Genomic DNA, 27,861 nt, shown 5'->3' with positions numbered 1-27,861 from the left:
ACAAGCTATGATGCAGAGAAAATGTGCAAGAGGAGCCAATGTCTTGGATCTAAGCATGCAAAGTAGTAATGGTGAATGAGGTTATAAAATCAAATTGCTTGTAAATTTGGTGGGTGTGTTTTCAGAAGCAGTGGGAAATTTGGACATGGAATGCTTTACTTGCCTCTTTCTAGGGTAAACTGTTAATATCTTACTGTAATTTGAGGTTTCTTATTCAGGAAGAGATGAAGATTTTTCTATAACTAATTTTTTAAAGAAATTAATCTTTTCTGCGTAGAAGACTTTTCAGCTCTTATTAATAGATTTTTTTTGTTTAGATGACAACCTTCTTAGAGAATCATGATTATTAAGAAACATTTTTATGGGTAGCTTTCATTTCCTGTTCACCTCCTGAATTGTGCCATGGTTCACCACAATGGTTCTGAAGTGAAGGCGCGGTAACTAACCACCGCAGGCAGAAACGAAGCATAATACTGGACGTAAGGAAGGTGTTACTTAGTTACATGAAAATTGCACCAGGCTTCCATCATAGCTTTTTCCTGCTTTATAACACAAGCTACTGTATTGTTCACTCTGAAAACATTGTGCCTGATGGAGGTGTTAAGTTCATGCCCTTACTCTTGCAACCAGTTATTCCCCTTCTGGAGTACACACGCTCCAAGCTTCTACTTTATCATGTCTTCTCATTCAACATTTTGAGACTGTCCCCTCCCTTGGACAATTTGAAGGGTCTCTTGAAATTTTTTGTTCTTTAAGGAAAATTATTATTACAGATAGACAGCCTGAGCTTCAAAAAGAAGGACCTTTAATCACTTATGCAGACATTCAAGACTGGTATTTACATGTGCAAAAAATGTTTAGTGCTGGTGAATGCCAGCTTGTACAGCTTCTTCTGAACACTAAGCCAAAGCAGCAAGTGTCTGTGTCCTACAAATAGACATACTGTAGAGCTGTAGACTTTCATGGGAATCATCAGTATATGGCCTGCCACCTTTTCTTTCTCTTCATGAGACCTTCCTTCTGTGGATTTGGTGTTTATCATTTTACAGAGAGAGTCTCATTGGTAGGATTCTGCTCTCCTATAGTAGAGAGGGATGGGCTCTATTGCCAGCAGGAAAGCTATTCCTCCACATCAGTGGAGGTATTCACTCCTTTCAGGAGAAAGGAAAACATTAATGGAGAAGGCTGATAATATTCACCAACGCTTGATTTAACAAGAATAAGAAGCTTCTTTAGAGTGCAGAATATTTCCATTCAGTTCTAGATGTCTTTCAGAGCTGATGTGAATGCAAATAAATTCATTTTCCCCCTCCCTTTTTTTCCACTAACATTTTGCAGAAACCAGAAACAACAACAGTTTGGTTTCAAAGTGCCATCCAGATTTTTGGATAGATGGCAAGTGGAGATGCTGTGCTCAGACAGAGAAGTTGGCAGCTGGCTGTGTGGAGTATGACCCCACCAAAACTGGTATGGGATTTGTTAAGACCAGCCTGACCTTGAAAATACTTATTCCTAGCAAAAGTAAAAGATTTCATACAAAACACCAAAGAATATCATGGTACATTTCCATCAAGAGACATGTGTGTTGCTGGCTTCTTGGGATATTCTGGCTTATCTTTTACTGTACATGGCACTTTTTGTTTCAAATTAATGTTTTCCTCTGTGTGATGCTTGTTGCTGTTTTTGGAATGGGATGGAGAACTAAGAACTTGATCAGCTGTGGTCAGTTGATAAGCCATAATAACAACTTTCTTGAGATATATGCATTCAACCCTGTGTGCCCTATTTTGTCCTAACCATGTTTCCTCTGTGGTTTCAATGGCCAAGCATAATCTTTACTTTGTCTCCTGAAAAAGCATATTCGATCATTCTTCACCCAAGACACTTTTACCTTATATCTGGGTAATTCCATAAGTAATCTGTACACCAGATTCAAACCTGTGTTGTGTGGCTGAGGGTCACTGTGTAGCTGCATGCTGTTGACACATCTTACTCTAAAAGACCAAGGCTTGCTATCCACTGATTTGGTATCACCTTTATTAATTCATTACCTTGATGGTTTCTCCCCTTTTTTTGTCCAGATTTACTTCAAATTAGCTTTCTTGATTTCATTTCAGCCTCAAAGAAGCCTCTTCCTCCCACTCCTGAAGATAACCGGGTGAGTGCAGTGAGGCACGCTAAGCTGTCCTTAGCATCCTGTGTGTTAACCTCATTAAGGTTCACCAAGGCGCAGTGACCTAGAATATCACCTGTGATAACATTCTCTGGGCTTTTCTATTACCTTTCCCATACTTTTTCATAAGCTATAAATCAGCAGCATCCCACTAGAGTTAGGTTCTGTCAAAGACAGCTTGGTTTCACAAATAGCTTTCCAATGGTGAGTGAAGCTTTAACTGTATTTGTTTTCAATCTATAGAAAGGGAAACTGGGGAAGTAGGAGGGATGTAAGAAAAGATGCTGTGGAGAGGAACGGAGGAGTGATTTTCCAAACCCAGTTGTGGATGGGACAAAATGTCATTGGCTTATTTAATAAGAAGGAAGAAGCAGGGTGTTTGTTAGGGCTGAGTGCCTTACTGGAGGGCGGCAGGGCATTGGGATAATCCCTCTAGGGAGGCCATGGAGACTTTATGACTGGAGGCTTTTAAGAGGAGTTTAGGAAACATCTGTGAAGAATAGATCAGACAGAGGTAATCCTGCCCTAAGAAGGAGTAGATCACTATTTTCTGTGCAACTAAAATTTTTATATGAAATTGTTTGAAAGTGCTGAAATTCTCATGTTGCCACCATACCCCACTAGATGCCCTGGGGTGCTTTCCTAGTTTTGAGGCTTTTGAACCCAGAGGACAGCAGTGCTTGCCAGGGAGATGTTTTAGAGAGCATGCCATTGGCTTTTATGAATATGAACATGATGAGCCTTTTTCCTAATTTGTGCAGAAATTGTTGCTAGACCCAAAGGAAGCCTTAGTCATGGCCATATACGACTATGAAGCCCAGAATCCGCAGGAGCTGACGTTACAATATAATGAGGAATATTATGTGATTGACAGCTCTGAGGAACATTGGTGGCTGATTCAAGATAAGAATGGGTAAGTCCCTTTTCAACAGCCAATTTACAAATCCTTTCTAAATCCAGTTTGTTCTTCTCTTAACATATATGCTGGCCTCTAGTATAACTTTTGTGAAGCATCAACATAACTGGTGTTATGTTCTGATGTACAGGAAAAGAGTGATGGAAGGTTATTTACAGTAACTTTCTTCCCTTTGATGTTGCTTGTATTCAGGAAGCTGAAGAAAAAGGATCTGAAAGTTAATTTTAAAAAAATAAAGCTGTCCTTAGCTCAGGCTGATATTCGCTGTCATACACCTGGAGGAAAAAGCTGAAATTTGTGAAACTGTCCAAGTTTAGAGGTGCAATAAGTTGTTTCCTTTTCCAGTAACCCAACTAACTACATAACTACCAGCCTTTCTATCATGCAAAGAGCAGGCAAATCTCTCAGGCCTGACTCCTACAGATGCAGAGAAGATCCTGTCTGACTAGCACTCTCACGCTGTGTTGCATTTTAACAGACATGAAGGCTATGTGCCAAGTAGCTACCTGGCGGAAAAATCACCCGAGAATCTGCAAATATATGAGTAAGTTGTGCCTGTGTTTTTCTTGTGCCTCTAAGTGTCCTGGATTTGTTTTAGAAGCTACAAGCCTCAAATGTCCCTGCCCCACATAATGTGTTGCCGCTAGCGCTGGGGATGCTCAATTCAGAACCTTTTCAGCAGAAACTTTACTGGCCTAAAAACGCTGACTCTGAGTCTTTTGATGTTTTCAGATGGTACAATAAGAACATCAGCAGAAGCAAAGCAGAAACACTCCTCAAGGATGAGGTAAACTGGTGTTATGTTCAGGGTGGATGGGCAATAATAATTAATTAATGACAAAAGAGGAGAAGCCTGCCAGGGCTGCTTTGTGTAAGAGAGAGCTGAACCCTGAGTTCCTCCTGCGTTGCCATCCTTTGCTGTTCTTACTGTGTGATGCAAGATAAAGGACCACTAGCAACCCCCCTTACCTCCACGGCAGCTGAGTGTGGGCAGAGAGCTGATGTGCCATCCTTCTTCAGTCAAACACACCCAATAACGGGGGCTGATGGAAAACACCATTTCAGAACACTGTGTTGACTGAAAACTGTGATTTTAGCTCATCTTTTCTGTCTCTGCAGGAGGCCTGCGGATGCCAGTAGTTCTCCAAAAATCTAACCAATCTCATGCTGAAATATTTTGGGTGAAAGCCAAGAGTATGACTTTGGGGTTTTATTTTAGTTTTGTGTGTATGTGTGTGCATGTGAGCACACATCTTTAATTTTTCAGTTGAGCCAGAGTTTTCCAGTGAAGACTAGTGAAAATAAACAGAATAAATTTCGTGTTCAAATTTTCCACACAAACACAACCTTAGTTTTTAAATCAGCTCTTAACACTAACAGGAGACCTGAATAAAGTGATGTTTCTTGGAATGATAGTATTTTATAGAAATAAAAGTGGTTTTGTGTGGTTTTAAAAAATCTTTTAGTTCCTATAAACTCCTACGGGATGTGTCCACACATGGTTTAGTGATCTTATTTTTCCTTTTGGTCCTACCAGCACAACTTTTCTGTGGCAACTACCCCCGTGTGACTGCAGAGCCTTCTGGTTCAAAACCTCGCAGCCACCACAGCTTCCCCCAGAAATGTGGCCAAGCTCACAAGTGATCTTCGGGCAGGTTTGCTGTCAAGTGAGACAGAACAGCCAGAACAGAGTTTAAAGTAACTCAGGCAAGATGCTGTCTCCAATACTCACCTACCTGTGCAAGCAACCCCATGCTGCCAGGGAGATGAGCCCCTAAAGCCCTCACAGTGCATGACATACATGTTTCTACAGCATCTGGAGACCCTTTCTTTAGAGCTTCCCTGTGCTAGATCTTGTATAGCGCAGATATGGTAGATGTCATGCAAACGTGCATTGAAGAGACAACCCTGGAAGGTTTATAGCTCAGTTGCCCGGTCCCACCTGGGCAGAGCTGCACAGTGAAAGCCAGCAGTTCATACACAGGGGATGCAGTAGCAGTTTCAGCCTCTGTGTTCACCCCAGCTGAAGCAATCTGCTGGGGAGGTGGGAAGGAGGCCGAGGCAGGATGCACTTGGTGGATTAAGTTTGCACCAAGATTTGTGAGTGGATAGACACATAAAATGGAGGAAATCTACCATGTAAAGCAAAGGAGGGAACAAAATAATCAGCCACTTGGGATGAAAAGCTTTTTTATCTAAAAACAGAAGAAAAGTGTGGGGTTTTATTATCAATATATAGGTCAGCACAGCAGATTACATCCAAACTGTAATGTTAAATTTTCTCTTCTGGCATCTGATCCGTTAGTGCTGGCCCTGCAGGATCATGGCCTATGATATATTTTAGCATTCAGATGAGTATAAAACAATTACAGTGAAAAATTAAATCGTTCTGTGAGTGCCAGAGTGGAGGAAGCCTGCTTTCCTACGCATCTATGTTAAGATACTTTATGACTGGGGTACCTATGAAAGAGCAGGATCTTGACCAAGATTTTCCCATTTGTGGTACATTGGTAAATTATCTTTCATACACTCCCATATGGAGTCTCTGGTGTTAAATAAATTGTGTTCTTGTTCTGTAGCTGCTCTCCTGATGGAGGGAGCTCAAAGGGGGTTGCCTTTCCAATTGGCTGCCCATTTCATTGAACTTATTGGAAATTGCTATGACCAGTATTCTGTCAGATACGGTTGAAAACAATCAATGGGTTCAAAATTTCTAGAGGAGAGGCTTGGAGGGACAGAGAGACACACACTCGTGTACCCACGCCCACACATACTCAGCACAAGTACATAAGTCTCATTTCCTCAGGAAACTGAGCTAAAAATACATAGCACCCAACAGAGACCAGCTGGGTGTACCTGCAGGCCCTGGGCTGTGCATGGAACAGACCAAGCTCTGTCGGTTGGCTGATGGCTCTTTTTTTTCCTACACGTTTATTATATCCTTGTGACTGAGCATAGACAGGGCTGAAATGAGCAGAGCTTTGCCCCCAGCCCGCTTCTTCTTTTCCGTTATGTCTCTAACCAGTTTTCTCTCCTTTGCTCCCAATACAGGGTAGGGAAGGTGCCTTCATGGTGAGAGATTCGAGGCAGCCTGGAATGTACACGGTCTCTGTTTTCACCAAAGCATTAAGGTACAGCTGAGCTCAGCAGCTTTTCACATCAATTACATCAACGAAATGGCTTCTATGAGAGTGTAATCTCTGTGGTTGTTTTGGCATTATAAAGAGAGAGCAGAAGGCTCATGAAAATGATAGAGGAAAACACTTCCAAAAAAGGCAGAAGAGTTAGCTGCCATTCGTGAAGCATATTAAAGGCTCCACTACTCCCTGTATCTAAATATATCCCTAGAAATAGTCCCTTAGACATCACTGGGGTTGTAATTTTGATGAAATTGTCCCCCCCAACTGAAGTGTCAGTAGGATCAACACGGACTATATGTTGCAGTAATCAGAGGTGGGTAATACAAGACTAGTGAAAGGGTTTCAGTAGTGGGGCAGAATGTTTTGTTTCAGAAAGAAGAGGCGGAGAAACTTAGTACTCAACCTGCTCTAACCGGGAAACCTCAGCCTTTCTAGAGATGAGACCACCTATGAGTGAGAGGGAGAATATACAAGTACACAGCTTTCATTAGCAATTGCTACTCACTCCTTGCTCCTCTCCCATTCATTCTGCATAGGGAAGGTCCTTCCCTTTGCTTGCTTGCTCCTCTTCTGTTTACATCCCAGATTCCTATCTTTTTGCTGCAACCTAGCTTTCCTCAAAGAAAATCTCCTCTTTTTCAGCACAGATAACAACCCTGTTATAAAGCATTATCACATCAATGAGACAACTGACTTTCCCAAGCGATATTACTTGGCAGAAAAACATGTGTTTGACTGCATCCCTGAACTCATCAACTATCACCAGCACAATGCAGGAGGTGAGTGAAGACCAATGCTGACCAGGGAAGCTGCTGTTTTACCATGCAGCCAGGTGTCTGTTTTGAAGCAAGGAAGGCTCCCAAGCCCTCTGTCTTTACAATGCAATGTTAAATGACATCACCTTTTCTTACACTTACACTGGCACTTGGATGGCAGGAAAATTACATCTCAGGCCAGCTTCCAGCATTATATCTTCATTCTGCTTGTCCTTCTAAGGCTAACTATGACCAACACAGATGTCGTAATGACATACTAGAGAGAGCCCTTTCATTCCTAGCAGCCCATGGAGATGTGTCACCACTGCCAGACCAAGCTGCCTGTTTGAACTACGCTGCAGGGCCTTCTTGCCCAGGAGGCGATATATCCTTGGGCCTCGATTTGACACAAAGCTAGGGACATGGCCAGGATCCGTAGCCAGACATGGGAGTCACCAAAGACTCCCATCCCTACAGTCCAGGAGTACCAAGGGAAACTGGGCTTCAAAATACAAATAAAAGGTATAACTTGGAGTTTCATCAGAGTTAATAGAGACTCACAGCTCACATTTGCTGACAGAGTAAAAAAGGGAAATAAGCTGAAACTGCTGAGAACTGGCTTCCTTCTAGCAGGAAGGAAATCAAAATCTGAATAGAGGTTCAGCTGCCCTCAAGTGGAGCTGAGAACTCAGTACAATAAATCTGCTTCCAGTATCCAGGCTGCCTTCTAGGGTAGTGACAGCCACACTTCCCATGACTGTGACAATAACTGGAACCCACCTTTTCCTTTGTTATTCAGGTCTTGTCACTCGTTTGCGGTATGCAGTCTCTTCTTGGAGAAAAAAGGCCCCAATCACTGCAGGGCTGAGCTACGGTACGGTACACTCATGACTATATAGGAATCACACTCCTTGCTGTTTAGCTGGGTCATCCTGAATATCACCATGGATATTGATGAATATTCATGTCACTATTGCCACAATAAACAGCTTTCTTCAGGTCTTTACCTTACACTATTCAGTCGTCTATCATCTTTGTCATTACCATTGATAACTGAATGAACTGATCGTGCAGTGCCTTGAGAGGGGTGATGAGAACCCCAGGGTCTCAATGAAGCCAACATTAAATACTGAAGTGAATGCTGAACAAAGGTGATGGGATTAGGAGCAGAGCATAACTTGATGAAAGCTGAGTCCCTCCTGAAAGATGCCTCCATTTGCATATTGTTGTCTACAGACTTGCTGGTATCATCTTTATTGTAACTCTTGGAGACATCAAAGAAACTCAAACCCATGCTGTGCTCAGTAGTGCACATATGCATAGTAGAAACAATCCTCCCTGAAGAACTGGATAGACAAGACAAATGGGGAAAGAAAGGGGATGTTGTTGTTCCTACTCTTGAACATGACCTGCAGCATGAACTAGTCAAATGAGTTACCAAAGGTCAGACAGACAATTTGAGGGCGAGCCAGAAAGTCTCACTTTGAGTCCTATCTCAACATTTGACCCACAAAAGCTTTTTGTTTGACATTTTACTGCCAGATCCTTACCCTTTCTCCCTTACAATCAACAGGAAAATTGGTCATTAACCCCTCTGAGCTCACCCGTGTACAGGAAATTGGCAGTGGTCAATTTGGGGTGGTCTACCTTGGCTACTTGCTGGAGAAGACAAAAGTAGCCATAAAGACCATTCGTGAAGGAGCAATGTCTGAAGAGGATTTCATCGAGGAAGCTAAAGTCTTGATGTAAGTAGTAGATTCACCAAGAAAATCAGACCCTATAGGATTCATAAGACTAAACCAAAGTGTTGTGATAAGGTTTGGGAATATGAATGGGGAATTTAAACTTGGATTATCTACTATGCATCTAATAGTATAGAGGGAGACCAGCTCTGCTGGTTACAAAGAAAGAAAATTCAAAGTGTAGGTGGTTTACTGTGCAGGGTTAACTGATGGTGTGTTTTGGAGAGCAAAGTGGGTTTTGTCAAAGTAATTAGATGGAGAAGTCTTAAAATTTGAGGGAAATTTTATTGAAAAACCTTACCTGAAAAAATTTTTGCTTTGCACAACTGAAAATATTTCTCTTTGGTTTTATTGACTTGGTATTTTTTACATTTCCCTCCCTTCAAAACAGATGGAAATGCATATTACCTTTGTTCGATTGGACGATTTTCCATGCCGAAAAGTCTTTTGGTGACCATTACTATTAAAATGGGATGATAGTGCTACTTGACGTTAGACTTGGTCTACACATTTTTTTCTTTCTGCTTTCATTGTTGGCCTTTGCAGAGAGAGGGGTGCAGCAGGGTGACATAGGCGGCCGTATATAACACACTTGCTGTAAAGACAGAAGGCACTGAGCCTATTTCAGTCTCTTTTCCACCTTCCCTCTCTATCCCACAGGAAGCTGTCTCACCCCAAGCTAGTCCAGCTTTATGGCGTGTGCTTTGAGAACACTCCCATATGCCTGGTGTTTGAGTTCATGGAGAACGGCTGCTTGTCTGACTACCTCAGGAGCCAGCGGGGCAGTTTTTCAAAGGAAACCCTGCTGGGGATGTGCCAAGATGTGTGCGAAGGAATGGCTTATCTGGAACAAAACTCTGTCATCCACAGAGACCTGGTATGCTGGTCCCAAATAGACTTTTCCTTTGCTCCAGCTGGGCTTTTCCCTGTGCTTTCTCCCTTCCTTAATTTCAGCTTTCACACTCCTCCTGCCTATCTGTTGACAGGGGATCCGGTATCTCCCCTTACTGCAGAATCAGCATCAGTACTTTAGGGGAAAAAAAGTCCCCTGGAGCACTGATTAATCTATTTCTCTTAATTGTGTTTGGGAGAGAAGAAATGACGGCATAAAGTTTGTCTGTTTTTCTGAGTGGACTCGTTTGCTCCCTGAGATCCCCAGCTCCCACAGTTCCTGGGTACTGACCACTCCATGTCTAAAATCAGTGAAGATGCCAAAAAGACCTGTTCTAACATATGTATAAACATGCATTGCTGATAAAATACTTTTAATTACATGGCGTTCAATCGAGCTGCATCAGTCAGTGCTGCTGTTCTGTTAGGGGAGCAAGGACTGTGAGTAGCTGTGGATATTTTAGGGTGTTTCTCTGCCCTTTCTGGTCAACAAGGGCCTGCAAGTCAGACTGATGGTTGAACAGCTTTTGTGGCAAAAGGAACATGCTGGCCGTAAAATGTACAGAAAGCATGAGAACCGCAAGTTTTCACCCTCTTTGTATGGTGTGATGTCATTTGATCCTCCTTTTTTAAAGCACTGTCTGCTCTGTCAGGATAAAAGCAACTGAGTGGCTGAGATAGTCTTTCAGCTCTGACCTTCTGCCTTTGCACCTTCTTTTCTTGCAGGCCGCTAGGAACTGCCTGGTGGGGGAATCCCACGTGGTCAAAGTGTCCGACTTTGGGATGTCGAGGTAATGCTGCCGAGGCTGGGCATGCTCCCTGCAGGGCTGTCACGGGATGAGGGGGTTACTTAGCATGCTCCCTTCTTTTCCTTTTCCAGGATTGTCCTTGATGATCAGTATACCAGCTCCACGGGTACCAAGTTTCCAGTCAAGTGGTCTGCTCCAGAGGTTTTCTCCTACAGCAACTATAGCACCAAATCTGACGTTTGGTCATTTGGTAAGAACCTCTTGTCAGAACGAGAAAATTCAACAAACGCCAGCTTAGAAAACCTAGGGGCTCAGTCCTCAAGTAAACCCTCCTAAACACTACATCTTCTGGGCTTCAAGGGTGTTTTGCCTGGATAATGGCTTAGGAAAGCAAGCCTAAATCATTGAAGTGAAAGAAAGGAAAGAATACTAAACTACCTAGATACTTTGGAACTCTGCAAATACTGCCAATTTAATGTATTATACCTGTGCAATAGTATATAATACAAATAATGAACTCTATTTCATGCTGATATAGTAGGAAGGTCCAAGAAAAGGTTGGCGAGTCGCTCACAAGATTATATAAGGAAAGGAAAGGAAAGATATTTGCGGGCATTTCATCTCTCTGAATGTCAGTCCCGGACACTGATGCTTCACTCAAACCCTCTGCCTTTCCAAGTGTGCTCTGATGACTCCATTTGCTTTATGCCAATGTGAAAATGTTATTTCACTGCTCACATTTTCTCACCTCATTTCTTGCTCCCCAATGCATTGTTTTGGACCTCTTAGATAAGAAAACCGTTGTACATTTTTTCCCCAAAGTCATCGGCACTGGAGATAACAAAGGCTACCCCCTGGCCTGTTGGTCTGGCACACTGATGTGTCTGGCCCATCTCCAGCCAGCATGCAAATCGCGGCGCTGCAGAATGAATCGGTGCAGTGTGCTGTGCACAGCACACAGTCAATGGGGTGCCACTCAGCTCCAGGCCTAGCAGTAAATAATGCAGGATTATAACCTTTGCTGGTCTGCGCTCGTGAATCCTGTGCTTTCCTCTCCCTTTACTGTCTTCTGCTGTGGTTGAAGCCGTGCATTCCTGTGGTGGCTTACGAGCAGTGCAGTGGGAGCTGGGCGCTCAGACCCACGCAACCACCTTCACGAACCCAAGCCAGAGATGCTTCAGAGGGCACCATTCCTCTCTCCGTGTCCCTGACACGTGGAGGAGGCTGCCAGCACTCACCACATAATAACAAGAGACAACATTTGCCAGTGGAGCTGTCTCTGACGCCTCACAGCAAAGTGGCAGTGACATGGGGAGAGATGCTACTTTGGTCAGGATGTTCTCCTGCTCCACAGATCAGCAACTGGCCTGTACACTGAGAGCCAGATGCTTCCAAAAAGGGTGCTCAGTTTGATTTACAGTCCAGCCAACCCTGGTGAAGCTGGCCCACTCCAGTTTCAGTGCTGAATGAAAGACCGGTGAGCTTTGTTTGCATTGGTCAGTCCTTCTTTGTGAAATGTGCAGACAGCAGTGTGGTACATCTGTCAGACTTGTTATCTCCCCATCCAGTGGGGTTTGCGTAAGAGGATTCCTCTGACATGTCATGGTCTCATGACTGTGAGAAGCTTTCTGCTCTGCTACTCTGCAGCCCATTCATCTCTTCTGCCAGGCCTGAAATCCTGCTGTGCCCAGGAGAACAAGAAGAAAATGGGTGTGAGAAATTCCCAGGGCAGGAGCTTGCACACTGGGGGAGTACAACTGCTTTGCTTATTCTTCAGTTGAGCCAACATCATTGGTGAGGAGCTGCAATCTCTATGCATCTTCCTGTTCGAAGATTTCAAAGCTGGATAGCAGGCATTATTTAGCAAAGTTGACTGTGGAGTAACACAACCTTGTTTCATATCAGTCTATCTGTCTGCCTCCCTTTTCTAACACAGGGTGACCACAGTTACCAAGTCAGTCATATTAGGTGACCAGAGAAATTAAAACGAATAATAACACAGATGCCTTGTATTCACTCCATTTGCAGAGCCTCTCTGATCTAGTGGCCAACTGCAGTGTATTCCACGGTCTGTCTTTGCCTCTCTTCCACCACGCTAGAGAAGCACAAGTTTCTGTACTGCTCTGAACAGTAATCACAGGAAAACACTTGACTGTTTAGGAAAAGGAGAAATGTGCTGCAATCCTTTGAAATTCCACTGTCATTGCATGTGAATTCATTCCAGTGAATCACACCACCTGGGATGTTTTGCAGGCAAGGAGTTCCCAGTACTGAGGCTAAGCTGAACTAACAGGAATGGAGCAGTTCATATTGCCTTCTTGCTCCTAAGCCTCACGAAAATACAAGCAGATTCTGGTGTAGGACACACTGCAGGCAGGAACATCAGTGACATGTCTCTTTCATGTGATTAACTGGAAGCAAAAATAGATAAACCAAATCAGTGACAAAAAGCGGCTTCTCTTTCTCAGATTACACATCCGGATGGAATACATGTACAAGCATTCCCCCTCCTTCACATTCTGGGAGAAGACATACAACACTGCTCTGCCTTCTGACACATAACACACTTAGACTTCATCTGACTCATGGGGAAAGACATCCCCGTCGTGCTAGACTATCATGAAGTACAATGGAGAGAAGTCAAACTTGCAGTGACCAAACTGGTACTACCACACAGTCCAGTGCCCCGCAGAGATCCTAGCTGGCATCCTCAAACTGTACAGCTGTATTAGGGATGATTTTTCAGATGTGTACTGAGAATCCGAGTGAAAATGCTTTTCCAAGTAACAGACACCAGTGTTGAGCTGCAGAGAAAAGCAGGTGGAAGATGGTTGTGGGCTTCCGGAGGATTTTATTTGCTTCTTTGTGATTTTTCTCATTTGTTTGCTTTAGGAGTGCTGATGTGGGAGGTCTTCAGTGAAGGTAAAATCCCCTATGAGAATCGCACCAATGGAGAAGTGGTGGAAGAAATCAGTGCAGGATTTCGGCTCTACAAGCCCAAGCTGGCCTCCAAGGCGATTTATGAGGTCATGAGCCACTGCTGGAGGATGGTTAGTATTGTAATGGGAGAGCCCATGTTCCCAAAGCAAAGACCTCTCTTCCTCTTGGCTTTTAGGAGGAGGGAGGGATATACTTCACGTGCTAACACGAGATAAAATCCTGGAGATGAAGCGGTCTGTAGCTTTCATCTGCACTAGCAAGCAAACTCTAGGCTCTTTGCATTTAAGCTGCTGTTTCTATAGAGTGTGCTGACTTCACGAAGAAGTCTATGTAGTGCACCTATCCCAAGTTAATTCAAGTTTGCTTCCTAAGAAAGCTGCAGATCTGTGGGGCTGAGTTTTAAAAGTGATGGTAAAAATGACAGCCAACCCATTACAAGGTATTTAGTGTCCACTAAGCAAAATTCACTGCTAGTAGAAAAGAACCATTGCACAGAAGGAAGCTCATTCTTCTGTTGGAATTTTCTCTATAACAATAGATTGTGTTTTTCTTAATACTCAGTTTTTTCACGATGTCTTCCTTCCTAACCTTGCCATTCCTCTCAAGCTGACATTAATGTTCTCCCTCTCTCTTCTCTCCCCTGCTCAGAGGAAAGATGACCGGCCGTCCTTTTCTGTTCTGCTGTATCAACTGAGTGAGATCTCTGAGTTTGATCTGTAATCAGGGCACTGGCCGCTAAGTGAAGCTAGGAGAGTCCTGAGAGGGCAGATGGCTGGATTTTCCCCACACAAAGCATTAACAGGAATCTTCTCACCATAGACACTTGCCATATGCCTGGGGAGAAGCAGAGGGAAGAGTCTGGTACTTCCAGACAGACAAGATATCCCCAGGTGTTCCAGAGCCTAGACAAACACAGGCTTTGGTTTGGCCAAGAATGTGGTTTGTATCTTACAAGCAGAAGCAGCAACCGAGCACAGAGTCCTGAACCACACAATCCAGCAAGTGTATTTCTCCTGAATATACAGCCTCAGAACTAAGAGACCTGACATTGCTATTCCAGTTCTGTGAACTCCCAAATGGAAGATCTTCCCTGGGGAAAAAACCTGAAACCTGTCTTCAACTGAGGAGAAATGTTTTGACATTTCCATGGCTCTCTAATTTAGAGTGGGCTGGACCTGAAAGCTTGGAACAGGAATAAGCCTGGCACACACGGGAACAGGCTGGATTTAGTGACTGCATTTCTGATGCTGATATTTCAAGGTGGTTTTGTTCTCCCTTTGCATGATTTTCTCTGAAACTGTGGCATGAGAGGAACAGGATTCTGGTACCCAGTAAACTGAAGAGGTGCCTGTGTGTGCATGTGAGTTTGTAAGGAAAGAAGAGAAAAAGCAGCGTATGAAGAGTCTTGAAATTCTCTCAAATTGCATTGTAGAGTGAGTGGGAAAATGGGACTGTGTGCAAATGGAGACATTCTTGGAGGGGGAAAGTCAAAGCTGAAAGTTTGTGTTGTTTTTTTCTTCAGTCTTTCTACATCAGAAGATAAATACATGATCTACATCAATTTCTTTGAGTGGAATATGGAGGACTGAGCAGTGCAAAGTGCTGTGTGCTCCCAGTCCAGGACAAGACAGGATCCCAGGATCTGACTATCTGTGAAAGGTACAGGAACCTACTCCTGAACTGATGTGTTTGGAAGGAAGGAGCCAGAGGGCTCAGAAGGGTGGCCATGAGGAGGAAACATGCAGGCTATGTGCTCAGTGCACCAGTGATAATGAGAAGAGTTTTCTCATACTTCAAAGAGTAACTGAATCATCACAAGTAAAGACTTTTCCATCTCTTCCGTGAACAAAGAGACGGATCAAAGAATAAGTCCTGTATGAATGGACCGCCTGGGTACTTACTCCATGAGGAGTTCTACATTATGTGGTGACAGCAGAAGGTATAAACAATATCCATCTCCTGGTATTTCAATTAAAATCTGTATTTTTACCACAAGACAGAGACACTGTTTTGACATAACTGACCTCAAAATCAAAAGTGTGGGTGTTGGTGTCCTGCAGAACTTGTAAATAAGATCAGGACTTTCTGCTAAGCATTAACAATAACTAGAGAAGTCAAGAGGACTCACAGGTGACGTGCATATCTGCAGCATGTATTTTTGATGCTTCTTTGTTTGGGTAGGTGAGAACATGAGTAAACCTTACGTGACAGCAGTTTACAAGAACTCCGAGGCGCAAATTTCCAGCAGCAATCTCGTCCGTTATTACAGAAGTCAGGTTCAAATACGTTTGCCAACAAAAATGGAACAAGGAAATAATGTAATCACACGTTCTCACATATCCTGCGTCAAACTATTTCTTCATAGAAGGCTTAATTTTGGTGTTTTTCAGACCCATGGTTCTAGGGTAGCTTTTAGGAGCCAGAACATCTTTTCAGATATATGGATATGGGCAAGGCGTTAGTTCCTGCCTTACACGTCTTCCCACTTTGCTTTGATTCCACATTATTTTCTTTGGTTTACTCCTACAAATGTCAGGCAGAATGACTCTCCCAGACAAGGAGAATCCTTACATTCAGACGGGAGGTTCTCAACCCTAAGTGGAGGATCAGAGTGCTACCTTCAAATCAGGATCGCTGACAAAAATTTCTTGGCAGTCTGAACCAATATGTGGAATATGAGCATCTATAAACAGATTTTGAATTTTTGCCTACAGTGAATTTAAGATAAGTTTCTCTTTGTCCCTCTCACCCGTTAGTCTGAGTTAGCCTGTTGTCACATTTTGGTGATGCTAAATTTGGCTCTTAGCCAGTGAAGTTTTCAGTAGCCCTGACCATGAATTTACAGACAGCTGGCCATAACTCTATTTTCTACCCCTCTCAATTGCACTTAGACGATCCATACAACCACTGGATACTCTGAAACGGTCCTTCCCTGAGCACAAACACTCTGTGTGCAGGGGTATCTGCAGGCTGACACAGTTATGCTTCTGGCTTGCTGCCCCTTCCATCCTTGGAGGAACCAGGGGTCTGTTGAGCTTGAAGAGGTTGCTATTAAGTAGCACCAATATTGCTCTGCTAGGTAATATTTCTGAGATTATATTTATATTTGGTAAGTGTAATATTTATTAGCTAGAGAATGTTGCACAAAATAATATTGTGATATTTTATGTTCAGTTTTCTTCTGCAATATTTCTGTGTACACAATATGTATTTTTACAGACAATAAAATTGCTGAGTCCCAACTGTGGCTTTCACTATATGTTAGCAAAAATGCAAAAAACATCCTCACGCACTTCTAATCACACAGCTTGCTCTTCCTCCAAATCCTCCCCACCAAGAAGCAAACAGGCTTCATTTGGCTTTCTGAAATACCACTGTTCCCCAGAACTATGTTTGTGTTCTGGGGGTTAGATTAGGTGCTGGGTTTATGGGGGTAGGAAGTGTTCAGAATCTCTGAAAATTGGGTAATTTACCATGTGGACACATAGATTTTTAAATCTAAACATCCATTGTGGTGGCTTTAAATTCTCTGAATCTTCATAAAATGGGGGTAGTAATATTTGAGTGCTCACAGAGCGTGTTTCCCCATGATTATTTATGGGGGACTTCACGAATCTCAAGAGGCCAGTGCTGTACTGTGATAACTGCATGATATTCATAGAATCATAGAATGGTTTGGGTTGGAAGGGACCTTAAAGTTCATCTACTTCCAACCCCCCCGCCACGGGCAGGGACACCACAATGGATGTACCCCGGAATACAGTCTTCTCCCACCATAGCAGTTTCTGTGGCAGGTTCAGGCCTGTGCCCCTCACTTGGCCTAACTAGCTATGTTCCCCACAAAGCAGAGGTGGGAATATCCGTCTCCTGCCACAAAGTGAACAACCCTTCTCTGAGCAGCTCTGCCTACAGTGCACATTTGGCCAAAGCCAAGGCCCAGAGCACTCTCCCAGCACGTCCCCAACCCGCTGCTGCGATGGCTGGGCACTGGCACAGCCAGGCTGGCGTCCCAGCTAGGGAAAGGCAATCAAGCAGTAACCTCATCTAGAAAGAGCAGCTGATGCTTTTCAGTGGAGACCAGGGGCTGGAGTGCAGCAACATTAGCCATGAAAAACTCTTTCTTGGGCATGTGCTGGTCACCCCAGGGAAGCGGGAGTTGTTGGTACTTGTTCCAGTGGATAATTACTTTAAAATCAGGCCCGAAAAAAATCTAGAATTTCCTGAAACATTTTTTAATGAACATGTTTCTACATGATGTTTGGCTTTGTCCTCTATGAACACTGCACTCGTCAGCACGGCAGGGTTCAGGTGAATGGCCCTGCTAAATCTCACTTGGTGGCCACTTCAGATTTGTGTGTATTCTTCTGTTCATCTCACCCCACCATCATGTTATCTCTCCCCTCCACACATAACCAGCCGATGCACACACTCCTGCGTCTGTAGCTGCATGGGACCTGCCCTCGCTGCCACTCTTCCCAACCTGCAGAGAGATCTGCAGGACAAATACAGAGTAGTTCATTCTAATATTCTACGATCTAAGACAACGCAGAGTAGAAAATTAAAATAGTATCATAACATTCATGGAATCCCCATCCCCCTGAGCCTGGCTGATAATGAGAGCAGATTAAACTGTGCAAAAAAAAAGTCCACAGCAGTTTTCACTGCCACGGTTTTCTTGAACTGACCTTATTTCACCCATGGCCTCAGAGCAATGTTAGCTGTTAAATCTTTTGGATCTGCAGTAACAATGCTCACTTACTCATTTTTTCTGACAAGTAATAAATAGTAAAAAGCAGAATGATGGCTACAAATGTTCCAGTTAAAGGTGAGACAGAAGAAATGCTATGCAGGGGAAGGAGAAGAGCCTACTCCCAGAGGTGCTATTAACAGATTTTTTTCAGGTGTGGTCCTGTCTATTAAAACAAAGATCGTTTCTAAGACTGTCTTGCTGCTTTTGTTGTTTCCAGACCCTGGTGCCTTCAGCCCATGGCATCCATTCAACCTATAGTAGCAGAGCCACAGTGTGAACCTGGCGTCCAAGCTTCCTTGTGGAGCCAACATACACCCATGTGGAGCAAGCTCAGCCTTATAGTAGCATGGACAGCAGAGCAGTGGTCTCTAAGGAATCAGGAGAGGTCACTCTAATCCGCAAAAGGCCAGATGGCCGTCCGTTTTTAGCATAGGCTGATGCTCGGGAAAGGGACACTGCCAGGGCCTCCGAGGAAATACATCTAGACCTGTATCTAGACTTTCAATAGGCCTTGGGTATCCACCAACGTCTTTCAACAGACAGACAGCCTCATCAGAAGCTGAGGAGGCTGCAGAAAAATGAATGAAAGCCCTATACAGGGTTTCTATCAGTCACCATGGGGCAATGTTCTTCTGCAAGCTGTAAGAAGTCTAGTTTGGATTTCACAGTAGATCTGAAGAGCTGTATTGGAGCTTTAAAAAGAAGCATGAGCAGAAGGACTGGAAACTGGTCCCTGAAGAAATGCCAGATGCCAAAAATGCCAAAAGGAAGACCGTTTGGATGCGGTGCTGACTCAGAAAAGGCTTGGAGCTCTGAGCAAAGGCATTGCCTTCTGGTTTTGGTCCCTAACTGCTCAGCCGTCCAAGGCTTTATATGTATTCTGTAAAGAGGGCTGTCGTTAAAATGGCAGGTACAACCTAACGATGGCACAGGTCCTCTGAGGGGAAGAGAGGCTGAATACCCGAGACCCAGCAAGCTCAGCAGCGGGGAGATGGGGAACCCCAGCCGGATCCTGCCTTCTCAAGGACCCAAACGCGCTCCCCAAGCGACAGGCCCCCGGGGCGCTGCGGCAGCCGCCCCCGGCCCTGACCCCTCCGTACGCCGGGAGGGGCGGGGGGGGTGGTGGCCTTCCCCTCCCCGCCGGAGAGCCCGCCGCCGCCCCGCCGCCGCCGCCACCCCAGCCCGCCCCGGCGGAGCGGCCGCGGCAGGAAGCCCCCGGCGCGGAGCGTGGGGAGGGGGATGCGGCCCCCGGCCCCGCCGCGCATCCCCCGCGCTGCCCGGGGGAGGAGCCGCCCGTGCGGCTCCAGCCCCTTCCCGCGGCGGGGGCCGGGGCTCCCCCCGCCGCCGTGCGGAGGGGCCGGCGGAGAGCCGCGGAAGTGCACTTGCTGCAGCCATTTCCTGCTCTTTGTGCGGGCGGCGCGGAGCATCCCGCGGCGCGGAGCATCCCGCGGCGCGGAGCATCGCACCCCGCGGAGCGCCAGGTGAGCGGGGCGGGGGTGGGCGCGGGGGCTGCGCGGCTTCACACCATCCCCCCCCCCCTCCCTCCCTCCCTCCCACCCACCCACCCTCCTTCCTCCGGGCTGCGCGGAGCTGCGCCCGCCGCCGAGCTCGGTGCCCCCCGGCCGCCCCGGGCGGGCTCGGTGGGGGGCGGCGGGGCAGGTGCTGCCTCCCCGGGGCAGAGGGAGGGCGGGAGGCCCGGCCGGGCCGGGATGTGCGGGGATGTATCCCACAATGCTTAGAGCTACCTGCAGCGTTCAGCCCCCCCGCAGCCACTGCAAGGCGCCGGGGGAGATAAAATAACGCAAATCCCCCTCTCCCCCCCCCACCCCCGCACCTCCCCAACCCCGCATCCTGGCTCCCCGCCCCCAGGGAGGGGGGAAGGGGCCGAGCCCCCGGCCCGGCGGGCGCTGCAGGCCCCACGGCGGGCAGCAGCGGCGGCGCTAACCGGGGCCGGGGTCGCGGCGGTGCTTGGCGCAGGGAGAAAGGGCGATGGAGGGGATGGAGGAGCGGCAAGCGCCGGGCCGGGGGCTGAAGGCGGCCCCGGAGGGGGTTCCCGACCAGCGCCCGGATCACCCGTGGCGTGAAAATATGGTGTCCCTGGGGGAGGAGAGGGAAGGAGGAAACGACGGGGTCTGAGCCGGGGTTGGGAGCGGTGGGCTGGAGCTGCGCCCGCAGGTTCGTGCTTTGGCCTCGGCTGGAGTCGGCAAAAGCTTTCCCTTCCAAAACCGCCGGGTTTCCCGGGCGTGAGACCGTTCAGGAGCAAGGTGCGCCCCGGGTAGCGGTTCTTTGTATTGAATTTTCCACCCGAGGAGGCTGGAAATGTGTGGTGCCAGCCGCGTCCCACCTGGGGAGGAATGAATGGGTTCCGCAGGAAACCTCCGCGGGTTGGAAGGACCGGGAAAGAATGAGGAGAAGGAGAAGAGGCACATACTAAACCCTCTCTGCCTGCTCGGGGTTGTTTGGGAGCAGGGGGAAGGGTGACGGTTGCGTGTGCTGTCAGAGGACGCTGCCAGCAGCAGAGCTCGTCCCCCTTCACCATCTGCCGCTTTCCACGGGGGGTTCCCGACTGGGGGGGGGGGGTTGGATCACAAAGATCTCAAAGAATTAGGCTGAGTCCCTAAAACCTCTGCACCCCTTCTGCCCTGCACAGATAGCAAAAGAAAAACCATCCTCATGTTTTGCATGATGACAGTTGTCTGGGGTTAGTCACTGACGTGGGTGACTAGCCCAGTATTTTGGTGTCTGTCAGCCGTATAATTCTAGGGTAATTCCCTGCAAAGGATAATTCTTTTTTCCTTTCTCTATATAGTTAATTGTTATTAATGAAGCCTGAGGAATATGGAAAAATCTTCCATTTTCTGACCAGGGTCTCTTGAGCAAATTGCATGATAATAATTTTATTAACAAACAATCATATTTGCATGAAAAATAGGAAGATTGGTTTCGGAAGATCAGTAATTGGCCAGCTATTAACAATGCTGTCCTGTACGATTTAATCTCCCAAGAAGCGCTTGAATTGTCAGCAGTGGGGTTCCTTGCAAACTTGCTCTAAATTTCTCAACTTTATTGGAAATGTAGCTTCCTATACCTGCCTCCTTCCTTGACCCTCTTTTTTTGGCGCCAGAAAAAAAGATGAGTTATTCTAAAAGAAATAAATTCCAAAATAATTGTGTTGTTGAGAGACAAGGACGGTGCAAATGCTTGGAACTCAGCCCTAATGGAGTGGCAGAAAATGTAGAGTGGTGATACAGAAAAACATCTTCAGGAGTCATGCAGTTTGGCTTCTTTTTTTTAATGGGAAGGGTAATTTCATGGTTATTAGCATCTGTGCCTGTGTAGGGCAGGAGCCCAGCTCTGCTAGCCTCGCTCATCCTGGCTGTGTTTATTTGCCTCTGCAAAGAACCTCCTGACTCTGGCGGTGGTTGCAAATACAAGTGACTCTTACAGCATGAGAGAAGGGGTTGATGACCTGCATCTTAAACCACAGGGGACTTTAATCCTGTACGTTTTAGGCAAGGGTCAAACTAAATGTTTTCACCCTGAAGTTATTCTTCCTGACTAAGAATACGTTGGTGGCCAGGAGCATTTATCCTCCTCTTTTTGTGAGGCAGTGGGTACCAGAAACACTCTGCTTGTATGCACCCAAGATACCAGTCTACTGGGGTTGGTTCCTGACCACTGCTTAGATGGTATTTTGGAGTAAAAGGGAGAAACATTATCACAGGGGCAAAAAATAAATTTACTTTCACAGGTTACATAGGGACTGGGCACCAGAGCTGGAGAAGAATCCTAGATCCTCAGGAGGTGGCCAGAAGTTTGGCCTCCTCCTCTACATTGCGATCTTCCCAGCAAAAGTCATTTTGCTGCTTGTCTCACCCCAGGCTTGCAGGACTTGGACCCTGTCTTACTGCCAATCTCTGGGGCAAATTTTTTCTTGTCTCCTTTCCTGCTCTTGGTAGCTACTGCAGCTCCAGCATGAATGTCTGCTGTAGATGGAGGCAAGCTGAAAACCCGAAACAGCCCGTGCCACTTCCCCAGAGCTCTCAGCTGTGCAGCTTCGAAGCCGAGCGTACATGCATGCAACATATTCATTATGGCCCTGCTTTTTAAAGTCTTCCTTTGTTCCGCCAAGCTGCTTTGACAATAAAGTCGTCTTTGTTCTTCTCGCTGCGAAGAGATGATTTTGCACCGATACTTCTAGGCAAGCATTTTGGTGGGGAAGGTAGGACCTGCCCTGCAAGTTCAGACATCTGAGATGTCCATCTTCACTCCTTCTCAAAGCCTTCCTACACTGTCTGTTAAAGCTGGCCCCCAGACTTCTGCCACAAGAAAGTGACCATGTCGGGAACTCTTAATTTCCATTTAAGAGTGGTGGGGCCATGCCCTGTGCATGGACCACATGTGGCTGGCTCCCTCCAGTGTCCAGAAGTCCCTGTGCCTCTCTGTGGTCATTTGGCTTTAGAAGGTGTAAGAGATGGCCAAAGGGGTTGCAATTGAGATGTGGGATGGGGAGAGAAGTTTCTGCAGCAGATGGGCAGAAAGGGTGGGCAGCACTTGTTAGCACCAACACTCATTAGCAGAAGAGGTAATCAGCCCAGTGCCTCCATTCCCTCTCCAGGGTTTCACTGGGCTGGGATGGCTTCTGCCAGGCTCAGTTTCAGTTTTGGCAAAACATGTAGGACCGGAGGGACTTTGGCTTCTCTGACCAGCGGTGGGCTATGGAGAAGAAAGTGGTTTTGCACGACGGCTCCCAGCAGCCTGCGTGGCTGTGTTTGAGTCCTTGTACACAAGGTATGCTTCCTGTGTGCGAGGGAATGCCTCGCCCCGCCATGCACGTGTTATGGCACCAAAAAAGCCCTGTTCCTGGGAGGGCTGCTGCGCTGCTCCCCCGGCAGCGCACCCACACACGGTGTGGCGCCACGGCCGCTGTGCTGAAGTGCGGTCGGCAAGCCACCAACATGGGCTGACTGTCCTCCCAGTGCGGCTGCCCCTGCCCTGAGGCCCAGGTGGTGGATGTTCGTTCAGTCTTAATAAGGACTTTTTGATGAGTGTCCCCAGAGATCTCCGTCTTCCTCAGGCTGGAGCTGCTTCGTTGCTGCCACGTTACCTGACAGCTGCCCCCGTTGTCATCCCTTGAGGGGATGAAGCTGGATTTTCCGGGGCAGACCCAGCACGTTTGTGTTAAAAACCTTTTTGCAGGAAGGTGAGGGAGGGTGGTGTGGGTCTGTGGCAGTGGGACTTCCCCTTTCGGCTCTCCCAGGCAGCCCCCGTGGTGGGAGGATACCACACAGTGCCCCATGGACTGGGCCAAGCAATCACTGATGTCTTCAGAGCCTTCCCCAGCCTTTGTACCAGTGCATGACCCCTCTAACTGCTAGATGGGTAATGGACCCCAACTAAGAGCAGGACCCCTGCCAGCCCTGCAGCCAGCCCCCAGGAGTGGGCGAGGGGCCACAGCACAGGCAGATGGGGGATTGCTCAAGGCTGCTCCTCCATGAATGATCTGGGGTGAGGGTCCAGGTCTGCCAGCCCTAGACCAGTAACCCCTCCATCACGCACTCCAGCTGTGAGGATACTGTCTGCTGCAGCGTGCTTTGGGCATGAGACCTGGGGGAAGTCCTGACAGACCACGCTTTTCCCTGTAGCCTCTGTTGGTTTTTGTTTCAGGCTTAAGAAAGCATAGAACTGAAATTGGGAGTCCCCGTGAAGACTCATCTGTCAAACCCACAAAGTCTGCGTAGTTTTTCCATCTGAATTCAGGTTCTTGCACTCTGCTCGGCCGTGGCAAAGCACAGGGTGGGCCAACAGAGGATTGCACCGCTCGCTCACTGTGGCTTGGCACTTCTTTTTTCTGTTCATATATTTCTGTATGCTGCCTTTCTTCCTCTATTTGAGTGGAAGATCTTTGGGACAAGGACTGGCTTAGTCTTGCAGGTTTGTGCACTGCCCGGCGCAGCAGGACCCTGACACTGTATTTGGGACTGTGTCTTCTAGTATGGCTCAAACAGCAGCAGTAATTTTGTCCCTTGAGTTGCTGAGCTCTTTGGGTGTCAAAGGGTTTTTGGGGAAGCATCTTTAATTACAGCATACTGCCAACACATTGCACAAATGGCCACAGAGTTTGACTTACAGAAAAATGAGAAATGAGCCCAAATAAACAGTTACCATCCTCAAAGCTGTAAAATGGAAAGTTTTTATCTTCCCAAGCCTGAAGTATGTAATGAAGAATGTGTGAGTATTAGGAGTGTTGTTCTGGGAGCCCAGAGGTGAATCTTGAGGCACTGGAAGATGGTGGTGGAGAGTGGTGGGCAGCCAAGGAGGCCCGTGGGGCTGGGCGAGTGGAGCTGCCCGCCTGGCGTGGAGCAGCACAGGATGCTTGCAGGCAGGGAGGAAGCTGCTTCTGCCTGCGGCGTGCGGGACGTAATGTCTGGTTTTGACAGTTGCTACAATTTGTAACAGGAAACCATTTTAGCAAAGAGGAGTGAAGAAGGAACAGAAATTTGAGTGTGTAGGGAAAGGGATGCTTGAGATTTTTTTTCCAGGCACTTATTTCATGGTGCTTCAGCTGCAGATATAACCAAGCGTGTTTCTCAGCTGCCTGGTACCTTGGGGAGGCGTTTGTGGAGGTGGAATGGGTTTTGCCAGGCTCAAACATATCCTTGCAGCCCATGCGTGCAGGCAGCAGTGGTGACAGGAGGCACAGCAGCAGTCATCCCTCTTGCCACCCAACATGAAGCCACCCTGGGGCTGCACACAGCGTGCACCCACCTTGGCTGTGGTCCTTGCTGGGTGCATGTGTGTTTATCTATGGACATCCCAAAGCCATTGTCTTTGCATGCTCCCAGTGCTGGAAATGAAAAGCAAACTTATATTCTTGGAAACAGTGACTCAGAAAAAAAAAAAGGACCTACGGGATTTGTGGCAGATAATCGGGTGAATATGAGCGCCTATGGAGATGCTGATGCGACCAAAGGAACTGGTGTGATTGTACACAAGGAGGGAGGTTACGTTGCTGTTGTATCTGCTTGTGCAGATGCTGCTGGAGCCTTGTGTCCTGCTATGGTGTCTGCACTTCAGCAAAAAAGTTGCAAAATTGGATCAAGCTTAGAGAAAAGCCAAAGAGATGATTAAAGTTTTGGAAAATACACTCTGTATCAAGGCAGACAAACAGCTCAGTCCACTTGCCTGAGCCAAAGCTCAGGTTGCAGGATGTTTTAGTGCAATATGTGAGTATCTTGATGGGAACTTTGATAACAGAGAGCTCTACTGTCTTGCAGATTAGAGCGATGAAACTCGGTGGCTCACATTTGAAACTAGACAGGCTCTGTGTGGGGAAAAAAGCGCGGGGGGCGTGTGATTTGCTAATCGAGCGACATGTCAATATCTAAAGCAAGTTTTCTTTCTGCAAATGTTTAGATGCAGCAGGGTGTTTTTCTAGGAGACACAAGCTCTAGGTTGGCCACAGCTATTGCACACAGATTAGGTATTAACTGAGGAAGCCCTGTGGCTGTGATTATACAAGCGCTCAGCCTCAGTGTCAGCAGCCATCCCTCCATGCTTGTGCTCCTACAGCCAAGGTGAATGGCAGAGGAGATAAGGGACATAGAGGTTTGTCCTGAGGTTCCCCTTAGGGTAAGTGCCACTGAGCTCTCAGAAACGTTTCCCTTTGCTTTTTATTTCTGTACAGCTGGCACCGTTGGCAGCTCCACAGCAGGCTGGGACTGGGCAGGGGACACTGCATGTGTGGTAAACACAGGGAATTTTTTTTTTTAAAGGCAACTTCTTTTTTAGTTGCTTGCAGTGCCACAGCCTGCCTGCACAGCACTCGATCCTTTCCGGTTCACCTTTGAGAATGCAATTTGTTGTTTACAGTTTCCAGCGCCATTCAGGTGTGTGAGGAGGAGAGCATGTGAGTGTCAGCATCGGTCATACTTTTCTACTCGTGCTGTTTTGAGAGATATTTTTGATAGTGATGCTTTGCATTTCAGAGCACATGCTTTCACTCGGGGCTGCTAAAGCTGCGCTGCAGCACCCAGCTGTGCTCTGTCTTAAGCAGTTTTGCATAGAGTTAAGCAGAGAAGGGCATGGGTGGGTAGTTGTGTTCCTTTCATTCTTCATTCCTACTCTGCTGTGGAATCACAGAAGGAGAGATGACATAGAGATGTAGGTTAACTACACAAGAAGAGGAAAACGAGATAAACCAGGATCATGTCTCCTGCCATGCCAGCCAGTCGTGGTTCCGGTTTTGTCCCTTGGTGCTTTCCCACTCAGTCTTCTGACTGCTGTCTGTCTGTCTATCACCTCTTTTCCTTTGGATTTAGCGCAGAAACTGAACATCCAGAACCATGACCACTCACGTCACGCTAGAGGATGCCTTGTCCAATGTGGACTTACTGGAGGAGCTGCCTCTACCAGACCAGCAGCCATGCATCGAACCGCCTCCGTCCTCCATCATGTACCAGGTACCTTCAGCTGCTGGAGGTGGTGGGGCAGGGAGGATTGTTCCCATAGCTCATGCAAAGCACAGGGGCACATGGTGCTGTGAGAACTAGCTGAAAGCATCCTGGGTTCACCATGTTTCAGGAAATGTTCAGAACAGGTCTGGCCACAGATCTGTTCCCAGAGGCTTTAAAAAGAAAGCGCTAGAGATTGGTGAAGGGGATCTTTAAGGCTGAGCAAGACATAGGAAGTTTAAAAAATGGGGACCAGAGTGCATGAACAGCTAAGAAGCAGGAGATAAGATTTGTGATAACAGCGGAAAGTTCTCAGCAGTGTTTTATTATGCACATACTTCTGTGCTTCCTCTTTATGGTAGTGCACGCATCTAAGTAGGTCAAAATCAAAGTTCTGCCTGACTTTGGCTGGCCTGTGCCGCTAGCACAGCTGGAGCTGCTGGTCTGGGAGCTGATGGCATGCAAGGGAGGGCAGTCGCTACAACTGCTTCTCTGCCTTGAACAACCGCAGACTTAGCTGCAGCTGCACTGACCAAGCAAAGCTTGGCATGAGCCCAGGGCAAGGCTCAAACTCCTGCTTTTGGATCTGCAGCAGGATGCCTCGGCTGCTTGGCCACCACACCACACCCTGCCCTATAGCACACACCCATAGTTAAATAAAATACGGGGTTACTTTCTCCATCCTGCCACTCCTGAATTCACCCGTGGCAGTGTATAAATACACCCGTACAGTGATTGCCGTGCCATGTACGCAGGGGTCTGAAATTACAGTATCTCTTTCAGCAGATCAGACTGCGGGCTCGTTCAGTAGCCTTTGTATCTCTATGGGTTATCAGGCCCAAAGGCAGTTCTGGGCTGTTCAAAATTCAACTCTCTCTCGAAAATCTTCATATCATTTTTGCTTATTTCTTCTTTAAATCATTTTTACCCTTTGCTGGCTTGTGTCCTGTGAGGGGCTCAGGGTCCAGCCTTGTGGCACAGCCTCCTTTCAGGGCCACGCGTGTGTGCACACTGCTGAGCCTAAAAAACCTCATCTAAACTGGATCTAGAGATACTGGCCAAGCCTGTTTCTTTATCGTACTTGGTTTGTATGTAGCCCTCTCCCCTGCTAGCCCAAAAGGCGTATGCAGCCTCAGCTTTTCTTGTCACATGCTGTGTTCTGGAGGCACTAAGAAGAGTAGCCCTGTGGCCACGGGTCTGTGCTCATGGCTTTCCTACTCAGGAAATCAGTTATTGAGGTGAACGCAGTTGCTGCAATGCCAATGTCATTGTAAGGAGCAGCTCTGGGCGCCTGGGATTTCTGCATGCTCTGCCCTCCAGCAGATACCATCAGCCAGCTTTTGTGGAGGAGA

General features: G+C 46.9%; 2 protein-coding genes across 5 annotated transcripts in view; both read left to right on the top strand.

Annotated features, from left to right (window-relative positions):
* ITK (IL2 inducible T cell kinase) overlaps positions 1–14,026 on the top strand; it is a 31,476-nt gene extending 17,450 nt beyond the window's left edge. For both annotated transcript variants that reach the window (XM_009956833.2, XM_086470735.1), the window contains exons 4-17: positions 1,339–1,467; positions 2,118–2,158; positions 2,935–3,086; positions 3,568–3,633; positions 3,822–3,876; positions 6,141–6,220; positions 6,872–7,008; positions 7,784–7,858; positions 8,558–8,729; positions 9,387–9,603; positions 10,344–10,408; positions 10,498–10,616; positions 13,259–13,416; positions 13,955–14,026. In XM_009956833.2, coding sequence (XP_009955135.1) covers positions 1,339–1,467; positions 2,118–2,158; positions 2,935–3,086; positions 3,568–3,633; positions 3,822–3,876; positions 6,141–6,220; positions 6,872–7,008; positions 7,784–7,858; positions 8,558–8,729; positions 9,387–9,603; positions 10,344–10,408; positions 10,498–10,616; positions 13,259–13,416; positions 13,955–14,026 — 1,538 coding nt within the window. The remainder of the gene's footprint in view (positions 1–1,338; positions 1,468–2,117; positions 2,159–2,934; positions 3,087–3,567; positions 3,634–3,821; positions 3,877–6,140; positions 6,221–6,871; positions 7,009–7,783; positions 7,859–8,557; positions 8,730–9,386; positions 9,604–10,343; positions 10,409–10,497; positions 10,617–13,258; positions 13,417–13,954) is intronic.
* A 12,375-nt stretch (positions 14,027–26,401) lies between these two features.
* Positions 26,402–27,861, top strand: part of CYFIP2 (cytoplasmic FMR1 interacting protein 2) — a 45,589-nt gene continuing 44,129 nt past the window's right edge. For all 3 annotated transcript variants that reach the window (XM_009946404.2, XM_009946403.2, XM_009946402.2), the window contains exon 1: positions 26,402–26,518. In XM_009946404.2, the coding sequence (XP_009944706.1) occupies positions 26,402–26,518 (117 nt within the window). The remainder of the gene's footprint in view (positions 26,519–27,861) is intronic.

Source organism: Leptosomus discolor, chromosome 10 (genome assembly GCF_034619465.1).
Source record: "Leptosomus discolor isolate bLepDis1 chromosome 10, bLepDis1.hap2, whole genome shotgun sequence".
NCBI lineage: Eukaryota > Metazoa > Chordata > Aves > Leptosomiformes > Leptosomidae > Leptosomus > Leptosomus discolor.
Note: the sequence above shows the minus strand (reverse complement) of the source record. Positions and strands in the feature narration are given on the sequence as shown.